The 10,270-nt window shown below is 27.3% G+C and overlaps 3 protein-coding genes across 5 annotated transcripts; 2 read left to right on the top strand and 1 right to left on the bottom strand.

The window, feature by feature from the left end:
- Positions 1 to 210: 210 nt before the first annotated feature.
- On the top strand, positions 211 to 1,827 carry LOC113795655 (uncharacterized). Its single transcript, XM_027345860.2, has 2 exons — positions 211 to 631; positions 697 to 1,827. Exons 1-2 carry the CDS (start codon positions 426 to 428, stop codon positions 1,397 to 1,399), a joined length of 909 nt encoding a protein of 302 aa, XP_027201661.1. The 5' UTR covers positions 211 to 425; the 3' UTR covers positions 1,400 to 1,827.
- Positions 1,828 to 3,499: 1,672 nt separating this feature from the next.
- On the top strand, positions 3,500 to 5,654 carry LOC113795652 (stearoyl-CoA desaturase 5-like). 3 transcript variants are annotated; one of them, XM_075819747.1, is made up of 3 exons: positions 3,500 to 4,105; positions 4,178 to 4,944; positions 5,005 to 5,654. In XM_075819747.1, the coding sequence occupies exons 2-3, from the start codon at positions 4,410 to 4,412 to the stop codon at positions 5,619 to 5,621; spliced, it is 1,152 nt and encodes a 383-aa protein (XP_075675862.1). In that variant the 5' UTR covers positions 3,500 to 4,105; positions 4,178 to 4,409; the 3' UTR covers positions 5,622 to 5,654. The 3 variants fall into 3 exon arrangements, with proteins under 3 accessions (XP_075675862.1, XP_075675861.1, XP_075675860.1); XM_075819746.1 differs by having other exon boundaries at positions 3,500 to 4,109; XM_075819745.1 differs by having other exon boundaries at positions 3,500 to 4,944.
- Positions 5,655 to 7,115: 1,461 nt separating this feature from the next.
- On the bottom strand, positions 7,116 to 10,046 carry LOC113795651 (uncharacterized). Its single transcript, XM_075819744.1, has one exon. The coding sequence runs from the start codon at positions 10,027 to 10,029 to the stop codon at positions 7,954 to 7,956; it is 2,076 nt and encodes a 691-aa protein (XP_075675859.1). The 5' UTR covers positions 10,030 to 10,046; the 3' UTR covers positions 7,116 to 7,953.
- Positions 10,047 to 10,270: the final 224 nt, after the last annotated feature.

Genomic DNA, 10,270 nt, shown 5'->3' with positions numbered 1-10,270 from the left:
GAAAATCTTTTTTTTCTATGGCTCCCGAAATTCTGTATAGAATCATAGCCAAATTCGGTATTTGGTAATACAGGATGCTACAGCGTCGGTGTTGTTGTCGATGTTGTTGACGCCATAATCATCATGGTACCATATTGTTGTTGATGATGGGCGTCATCATTCAAGAAATCTTTCTGGAACCAAAATTCTTTGGTATAAATACCGAAGATTTTCTCTTTTCTTTCGTCGGATATCATCAACCATTTTTGCTTGTTTTTTTTGGATTCATTTCCACTCAATTCGACTATAGATACCAAAACAACAAGTTTGTGTGAAAATAGTTTCGAACCAAAAAAAAATTCATTCGAAAAGTTTTTTTTTGAAAACTGTGATTTTTGAAAAGAAAACAAAATCCAAAATTATCTTGTTTTGTTTCGTGAAAAAAAATGGAATCATTTAATCATTATCATCAATATGACCATCATCGTCGTCAATCAAATAAATTTATTTTTCATTTAATCATAACGATTATCGTGACAATTATTATTGCAACATTTGAATTATCAGTTGATGCAGCAACATTGCAAACAAATAACAATAACAATAATAATGATGTTCGTTATGATAAACGACAGCCAATACCTATGCCAAGGTAAAATGTTTGACAATTTTTTGGTTGAAAAATTTGAAAATTTTTCTTTTTTTTTCCATTGCCAGAATTGGACGATCATCAAACGATTTGAAACGACAAAGTTTAATACCGGCACCAAGAATTGGTAGACGTGATGATAAATCATCATCATCAACAAGATCATCAACAATCGATTGTTCAATGAATCCAGAATTATGTGAAAATTATGAAACAATTGGATCAATGATGGGTAATAATAATAATGGTGGTGGTGGTGGTGGCGGTGGTGGTAATCTAAATGATCAAGAAAATTTAATCGAACCATTGGATATACAATTACGAGCAGCATTCATACCACGTCTTGGAAAACGTTCATCACATTCATCAATGTTAAAATTACCACAATCAAGAATAATTAATGATAATAATAATAATAATGAATTGATTGATTATGTAAAAATGTATGGTAATTATTTACCACGACAACAACAACAACAACAACAACATAATCAACAACAACAACAATCAAATATCGATATTAATTATGATAATAATGATGATCAAATGATGATGGCTAATAATAATGATTATTTGGATGATTTGAATGATCAACAACAACAACAACAACAACAACAACAACAATTATTATTATCAACATTATTGAATCGAAATAATTATCTGTGGAATAAACGTACATCAATGGTAATACCATATACACCACGTATTGGTCGTGCTGTATTTGCACCAAGAATTGGTAAAAAAGCTGCTTTTGTACCAAGAATTGGATAATTTTTTCAACAAAAAAAAATTGAAAATCAAATCAAACCTTTGTCCTTCTTCTTCATCATCATCATTATCATTCCTGCTTCCGGATTGTAATTGTTCAAGTTATTTTCTTTTTTTTTTGCAAACAAACCAAACAAACAAAAAATTTCAAATGGGAAAAAGTTTTGTTTTTCAGTTTTTCAAGATTTTTTTTTTTTTTTTTGGCCAACTTGTTAAATTATTATTATTATTATTATTATTATTATAAAAAATATCATTGATAAATTAACAAAATTCTTAACAATTATTGATTTTTTTGGGGGGTGAGGGATGGTGGATGGGAAATTACAAACAAACACAACAAAAAGAAACGGGAGGAAAAAAAGAAAGAAAGAAAATAAATTCTGATTGAGAAAATAAAAAAAAAGTCTGCTGTTTTCGTTTTCGTTTGATTTTTGATTTGGTTTTCGTTTGATTAAATTTTTTAGAAAATATTATCGAAAAATTTATATGCAAATGAATCAGAAATTGCATTTAAAAATTCTTTTGCCAATTTACTATGCATTTTAAAATCATCAGCAATTTTTCTAACAATAGCACATGCTTGAGTTAATTTTTCAATAACATTATCAATAATATCATCAAATTTATCTAATCGATTTGTTTTATGAATGTTAGGTTTTTTTGTTGTTGTTGTTGTTCTTTTAAAGTAATATCCAGATCCTTTATTTATTGTCGATGATTTTTTTTTCGCTGTTTCTTTTTTCATTTTTTCTTTCGGTACCAATATTGGTGATGGATCTGGAAACATATTATATATTATTCCATCCTTATCCGTATATGGATTTGCTTTTAATGATTTATGTAAATGGATGGATGATGAAGATGAAGAAGAATCCACAATATTATTATTATTATTATTATCAATGTTGTTATTATCATTTGAATTTGAAATAATTTCATTTGTTGATACAGTTGTTGATGATAATGATTCTTGTTGTTGTTGTTGTTGTTGTTGTTCATTATGATCATCATAAGTTTTTGACAATTTCATTACTGGTTCGTTTGCTGGAACTGTTATTGTTGTTGTTGTTGGTATTAATGATATTGATGATATTGACGCTGTTGTTGTTGTTGTTGTTACATCATCATGATGTTGATATCTATGATGTAATTTTCGTTTACTTACAAAAAATCCATTTGTTTTATCGAAAAATATTATCAACATCAATGCGATTAATGGATAGTATTTTTGCGTATTCATTTTTTTTCTTTCTTCTCTTGCTTTTCCGATTCAAAAATTGTTAAACGGATTTTACCCAAAAAAAAAACAAAACAAAAGTTTTTGCAGTTTTTTTCTGGTTTCACATTGATTGTGTGGATGATGATTATAATTCTAAAATGAAAACAAACAAACACCAACCAACCAATCAAAAATTCATACACATCAAACAAACATTACCTTTATCTCCTTTGTGATATTTATTCACACAACAACAAAAAAAATATCATCATCATCATCATTATAAATAATTGAACCGTAAATCGGGAATTTGTTTTTTATGCCAGCAAAACATTTTGAATTTTTTATTATCATTTTCAAAAAAAAAAAATCCATCAAAAAGAATATCCAATTTTGACATTCAGCTTTTTTGATTTGTTGACTCTATTCTAACCTCAGCTAACTATTTCAACCTTAACCGTCATCAACAACAACAACAAAACAACAAAAACATTCGAATCGAATAAAAATGTCATATTCGCGAATCGAATGTTGATGATGATCTTCTTCTTTATTTCATGATAAATATCAAAAAATCAAAAACTAACGGGTTCAATAAATAAATAATAAATCGATAAAATGCCAATAATAACCAAAAAAAATATCAAATATTGCAATTGTTGGTGAGAATAACAAGTTTCCATTTTTTTTTGTTCGTGTTTTTCTTCCCCTTCCCCCCTCAAATCAATGAAAAACCGATGACATTTACAGTTTTTTTTTGCGAAAAAAAAGTAAGTGAAAAAATGAATGAACCAACTTTCATCATCATATAACACATAATTGTCAAAAAAAATATCCAATTTCGTAACTTGTTTTTTTTTTCGTTGTCAAATTTTTCATAGAAAATTTTCCTTCCAAAATAATGGAAAAAAAATGAAATGAAATTATGGTTTTCGTTAGGAAAAAAAAAGAAAGAAAAAAGATTGATTCGATTCACAAACAAAACAACAACAACAAAATTTTACCAAATTTTTCATTTCACAAAATGTGATGTATGTGATTTTTATTTTCTTTCTTTCTTTCTTTCTCTCTCTCTCTATATATGGCGCCCGGAACACACACACGATATAACTGGAAATGGAAACTTGTTCGCTTCTCTATCTTCTCTATCAACTGATGATTGTTCAATAGAATTTTTTTGTTCGTAAAAAAAAAGAAATCCAATCAAATCAAATCAATGAAAAGTGGAAAAAGTATTTTTTTTTGTGGCCAAAAGAATGGTTAAAAAACGAATAACGAAATTTCTTTTCAAAGCAAAAATGCAACCACGACCATTGATAATGATGATGGTCTCCTAAATGATGATGATGATGATTTTCGTAATCTTTATTTTTTTTGGCATTTTGTTGTCATCATCATTTCGTTGTGACCACAACACAATTTTGTTGCAAAAAAATATCGAAAATACAATTTACCTTTACCTGTGTTTTCTTCAACTGTATGTAACTGTATGTATGTTTAACTGTGCGTGTGTGTGAATTATTCAAATTCTCATTCATTCATTCATTCATCCTTGGTAGTTGTACTGTTGCCTCCCCTCAAAAAGGAAAAACATCATTTTCTCTGTTCAATTTGTAAAATCCCAAAAATAAATTCCAACGTAAATTATCATCATTATTAGTTACGAATTTTTTGTCTACTTAAGACCGATCTCATCAATCATCGAATCATTTGATTTTTGATCAATCAATCAATCAAAATCAAATTTTGTTCGTTTTCTTGAAAAAAATATTTGACTTAAAAAAAAAAAAAATGATCGAAACAACAAAAACAACAATGGCCGATAATAACAATAATGGTTATGATTATAATCATATTGATGGTGATAATGATGGTGATGATGATGAATTTGAATCATCCAAATCAAAAATATCATTAAAATCAAATTATAAACAAAAAATTGTCTGGCGTAATGTAATTGCATTATCAACATTACATTTGATTACAATTTATAGTTTTTATACAAGTTTATCGAATCCATTTTTGCAATGGAATCATTTAATTATTGCAGATATATTTGGTCGTTTAAGTGGTCTAGGTATTTTGGCTGGTGCACATCGTCTTTGGGCACATCGTTCATATGAAGCATCATTATCATTACGTATTTTTTTAATGTTATTACAAACAATGGCATTACAAAATGATATTTATGATTGGTGTCGTGATCATCGTGTACATCATAAATATTCGGATACTGATGCTGATCCATATAATGTACGACGTGGTTTCTTTTTTTCACATATGGGTTGGTTATTAGTACGTAAACATCCTGAAGTTATTCGAAAAGGTTTGTTTTATTTATCTACTGGTAAATTAATCATTCTTTTATTATTATTATTTAAAATAGGTAAAACAATTGATTTATCCGATTTATGGTCCGATCCTGTTGTACGTTTTCAACGACGATTTTATATACCATTGGTTATATTATTCTGGGGTTTAATACCAACTTATATTTCTCATTTAATAACGGATTTACCATTATGGGAATGTTTTGTTTGTACTGTTATTGTACGTTATGTTGTTTCATTACATTGTACATGGACTGTTAATTCATTAGCACATATGTATGGTTATCAAATGTTTGATCAATCAATTGAACCACGTGAAAATCGTTTAGTAACATATTTAAGTCTTGGTGAAGGTTATCATAATTATCATCATGTTTTTCCATGGGATTATTCGGCATCTGAATTAGGATGGAATCGTTGTTTTAATTTAGCAACATTATTTATTGATTTTTGTGCATGGTTAGGTTTGGCTAAAAATCTAAAAAAACCTGATCGAAAATTGATTGAAAATCGTTTAAAACGTACTGGAAATCTTGATCAATATATTCAACAACAACAAAAAACTAAAAAAATTTTTTCAATCTTTTTCGAATATTTACTTGGTTTTATTATATCTGAACATTTTATATTGACAACATTTGCATTACGTTATTTAGTAATTGGAAAATTTTGATTTTTGATTCAAATTAAATTTTTCAAAAATAAAAAAATTTATATTTTATTAATTTTATTTCAATTCAAATTTATAATTTTTAAAAAAATAATATTAAAAATTTTTTATTGAATTTTGATTTTTTTTTTATTATAAAAGTTGATTTAAATGTCTTTTCTTTTCTTCTTTCTGGAGTTTCATGTTTTTTATTTCATGTGTTTAATCATCTAATGAATCTTGTGAATCACTGAAAATCATTTGTTCTTGTTCTCTATATTGATTACTTTGTTGTCTTGGTTGTTGTTGTACTTGTTGTGTACTACATTGTTGTATTTGTTGCGCACATGGTGCTAATTTTTGTTGAATTTGTTGTACTTCTTGTGCTATTGATCTTAATTGTGTACAATCACATGTTTGATAATTTAATGCATATGGTGATGGTGGTGGTGGTGCCATATGTTGTTGCATTGGAGCTGGCGGTGGCGGTGGTGGTGGTGGCGGCGGTGGTGGTGGTGGTGGCGGAGGTGGTGGAGGCGGCGGTGGCGGAGGTGGTTGTTGTTGTCTCATTGCTTCATTTCTGGTAATCATCATGAAAACGATCATCATCACCATTATCGAAAACAACAAACGAATTTGTTTGGCCATTTTCTTTTTTTTTTTCGGTTAACGTTATCTGTTCAGCAAGGTAATAAAAAATGAAAAAATTAATTTGATTTCAAACGTTTTGCGTTTTGGTTTTTATATCCATTCGAAACAAAAATCATTTAACATTTTCATCATAATCATCCTGATGATAAATGACAGTTTGATCTTTTTTTTTGTTAACATCTTTCAGGTCTACTGATATTGATATTTAACAAATTTGATATTTGATATTTTTATTTATTTCCAGGAAAAAAACGTGAAATTTTAAAATGTTATTCATTTGGCTCGCGTCAAAGTTGAAGGTCGAATTTGAAATTATATTCGTCGTATATTTGTATCAGCTTGAGAAAATATTTTGAACCAACGATGATGATCAAGTATACTTGACGTAACGTTTGTTTTTGTTTTATACGATTAAATAGGATTGTAACTAAAGCAAAAATGATTACAATAAACCAATGAATTAGAAATAAAAACAACAAAAAATGGAAAAATTAAACAAAAAATAAAAATAAAACATGGTAATTTTTTTTTAAAAAATATTTGATATAATAAAATTACACAAACTGATAAACTGATCTATGACTGGCATGAATTTGAATTTTCCATTTATTGTAAAAAATATTATCTCTTGTTCTTGTTATTTTTACCCTTATTTTTTGAGATGTATAAGGCATTTTGTATTAAATCAAAAAAAAAACTGATAAACATTTTGTGTTCATTTTGTATTAATGAATATTATTCTTATTCAATGCGATTGTAAATAAACTAAATTACAAATATAATAATTTAACATTTCAAACCAGACAAAATACCCATTGTTGAATAAATATGAAATATAATGAATCAGAATATGAACACCATTAGAAATCATTAAATAATATTTTTTTTTATTAATTTTTATTTCAATTCAAAATTTATAATGAAAATTTTTAAAAAAAAAAAATAATATTGGAAATTTTGTAATTTTGATTTTTTTTTTTTTTTGTTAGTTGATTTAATTGATGTCATTATTATTATTATTATTTTGTTTTTTTAAACGGGATTTCATTTTTTTGATTTAAATTAATCACCGGATACTGAATCTTGTGAATCACTGAAAACCATTTGTTCTTGTGCCTTGTAATTACTTTGTTGTTGGGGCATTGCTTGTGAACAATCACATCCGCCTCCCTGTCGCATTGGCGCTGGTGGTGGTGGTGGTGGTGGTGGTGGTGGTGGCGGCGGTGGTGGTGGAGGCGGTGGAGGTGGTGGTGGTGGTGGTGCTGGTTGTCTCATTGCTTCATTTTGGCTGATCATCATGAAAACGATCACCATCACCATTATCGAAAACAACAAACGAATTTGTTTGGCCATTTTTCTTTTACTTTGTTTTGTCGGTTTTGTAAATAAAGATCAGGTTTAATCAGGTAAAAAATGAAAAAATTAATTTAATTTTGAACGTTTTCGGTTTCGGTTTTTATATCTTAAATTTTTTTTTCCAATTCAACATTTAACATTTTCAATTAATAATTGAACGTTTGATCTTTTCTTTTAACATCTTTCAGGTCTACTGACATTGATATTTAACATTTGATATTTGATATTTGATATTTATTAATATGATTTTCAGAAGAAATTAAAAATTTTAAAATGTTATACCACCATTTATTGCTTTGCGTCAAAGTTGAAGGTCGATTATTTGATATTATTTATTATTATTTATTATTTATCGTATTGAATATTTGAACCAACGATGATCAAGTACTTGACGTGATGTTGGTCGTATTGCTGCTCTTGGTTCTAACATTTCATCAATTAAATCACGACATTCTTCAGTTAAATAAATACGTTTATTATAACGATATTGACGATTACGTTGTTGCCAAACAAGATTATTATTATTATGATTTTGATTATAACTACCAAATGCACCACCATTAATATAATTTAAATTATATGATGACCAACGAAATGGACGATAATAATTTAACATTTCAAATAAACAAATACCCATTGAATAGATATCAGCACGAAATGGATCATATGAACACCATGGAAATGTATCATTAAATAATGTTGTTGTTGCTGCTGTCATTTGTTGTTGTTGTTGTTGTTGTTGTTGTAATTCTTGATTTAAAATTTCCGGTGCCATATATTCAGTTGTACCGCATTGTATTGATAATAATGTTTCAATACGTTTTGTACGATGATTTTGATTCTGATCAACAAAATTTTTATCAAAAAATTTTTTCAAATAAGAATTATTATCAATCATATAATGGTGGTGGTGGTGATTCGGGCTATTGCGATTCAAAGATGCTGACGACGACGACGATGATGAATGTATTGATAATGAAATAGCCAAACCAAAATCCGTTAATAATGCAACATATTTTTCATCTAATAAAAAATTTTCCAATTTTAAATCACGATGTGCAATACGACATTCTTCATGCAGATATTGTATTGCTAACATCAGTTGTCTTGTCCAACGTTTAGCATATGTTTCAGGTAATGGTTTTTGATAAAATTGATATAAATAATTAGCGATTGTTTTATTTACAGCAAATTTCATCATTATATAATAATTACGATTATCATCATCGATAATTATTTCATATAATTGTATTATATTTGGATGACGTATTTGTCGTAATATACGAATTTCTTCTTCCAGGAAATATTGTTGCATTTGTAAACGCCAACGGCCATCCGAATCTGTAAGACAAATATCTTCTGGTCGGCCAATACGTACATGTTTACAAGCAACACCACCATGTGAAACAAATAAACGACTTGCTTCATATAGGGTACTGAATGAACCACGACCAACAATACGATGTAATAGATAACCATGTATTAATACTTCAAATGGTGTTATACAAGTACCATTCAATGGTTCAGGTGGTGCTTTTGGTTTTTCATAAAAACGTCTACGATTTTGTTGTTGTTGTTGTGATTTTTGATGATCAGATTGATCAATCGGTCTTATCTGATTTACATAATACATTATTGAATTATGTATCAGATTTGTTGTTGAATCAATTGGATTTAATAACGTTGATGATGATGATGATGATGATGATCGTCTATTATCCGATAAAATATCCAAAATATTATCATTATAATTACGTTTATAATTTATACATTGTTGATTATAATAATGATTATTATTTTGTTTTAATAATAATGTTGTATTGGATGATAAATTTTTATAAAAATTTATAGATTTATTATTATTATTATTATTATTATTATCAAAAAAATTTTGTTGTTGTTGTTTATTAATCCATGGACTATTTGTATAATATGATTGTAATGATAATGGTTGTAATTGTTGTTTATCATTATTATTATTTTCATTATTTTGATTATTATTATTTTTATAAATTTGTTTACGATGATGATGATGTTTATGATGATGAACTAATGAAATTTTATTCTTTACCATTGTTGTTGATGATGCTGTTGTTATTGTTGATGCTGTTGTCGATGTTGTGGATATTGCTGCTGTTGATGATGATGATGATTTTTTCATCGATAATGTTGATGTTGTTAATGGTGATTTAAATTGATTATTATAATTATCATTACTTTTTCTTTGTTTTGGTGATAATCTTGCTGATGTCGATGTTGTTGATGATGATGTTGATGATGATCGCTGTCCATCATCAACATCATCAACATTTGATTTATTCTTATATCGATTATAACGTATATTTAACCATTTCATTATGAAAAATTGAATAAAATTTTTAAATTTATAAATTTTTTTTAGTAAAAATTTACAAATAAATTTCATATTTCTCCATTTCAGATTTTATATTCATTCGTATTTTAAATTAAAAAATTCTTTTAATTAAATTTTTTTATTAAGAACAAAGTTTCATAATTTTTTGTTTAGTTTTTGACATTAGTACATTTAATTCCTGACATTGTGAATGAAATTTATATTTTTCATTATTATTATTTTGATTACATTTAAAATGTTCTATTGCATTGGTTATTTTGGTTGTTTTTTCCAATGCTTTCGGACATGATGG

Source organism: Dermatophagoides pteronyssinus, unplaced genomic scaffold (genome assembly GCF_027571235.1).
Source record: "Dermatophagoides pteronyssinus isolate colony J.1.1.1.1 unplaced genomic scaffold, Derpt_VIB-CSIC_2022.12 sq0004, whole genome shotgun sequence".
NCBI classification, from domain to species: Eukaryota; Metazoa; Arthropoda; class Arachnida; order Sarcoptiformes; family Pyroglyphidae; genus Dermatophagoides; species Dermatophagoides pteronyssinus.
The sequence above is the reverse complement of the archived record's forward strand: the minus strand, read 5'-3'. Positions and strand labels throughout refer to the sequence as shown.

Excerpts from the sequence above, each read along its gene's own strand:
- LOC113795655 (XM_027345860.2), top strand. The coding sequence starts at position 426 with ATGGAATCATTTAATCATTATCATCAATATGACCATCATCGTCGTCAA. Across the intron at positions 632-696 it reads CAGCCAATACCTATGCCAAG|AATTGGACGATCATCAAACG; the intron begins GTAAAATGTTTG and ends TTCCATTGCCAG.
- LOC113795652 (XM_075819747.1), top strand. The coding sequence starts at position 4,410 with ATGATCGAAACAACAAAAACAACAATGGCCGATAATAACAATAATGGT. Across the intron at positions 4,945-5,004 it reads TCCTGAAGTTATTCGAAAAG|GTAAAACAATTGATTTATCC; the intron begins GTTTGTTTTATT and ends TATTTAAAATAG.
- LOC113795651 (XM_075819744.1), bottom strand. The coding sequence starts at position 10,029 with ATGAAATTTATTTGTAAATTTTTACTAAAAAAAATTTATAAATTTAAA.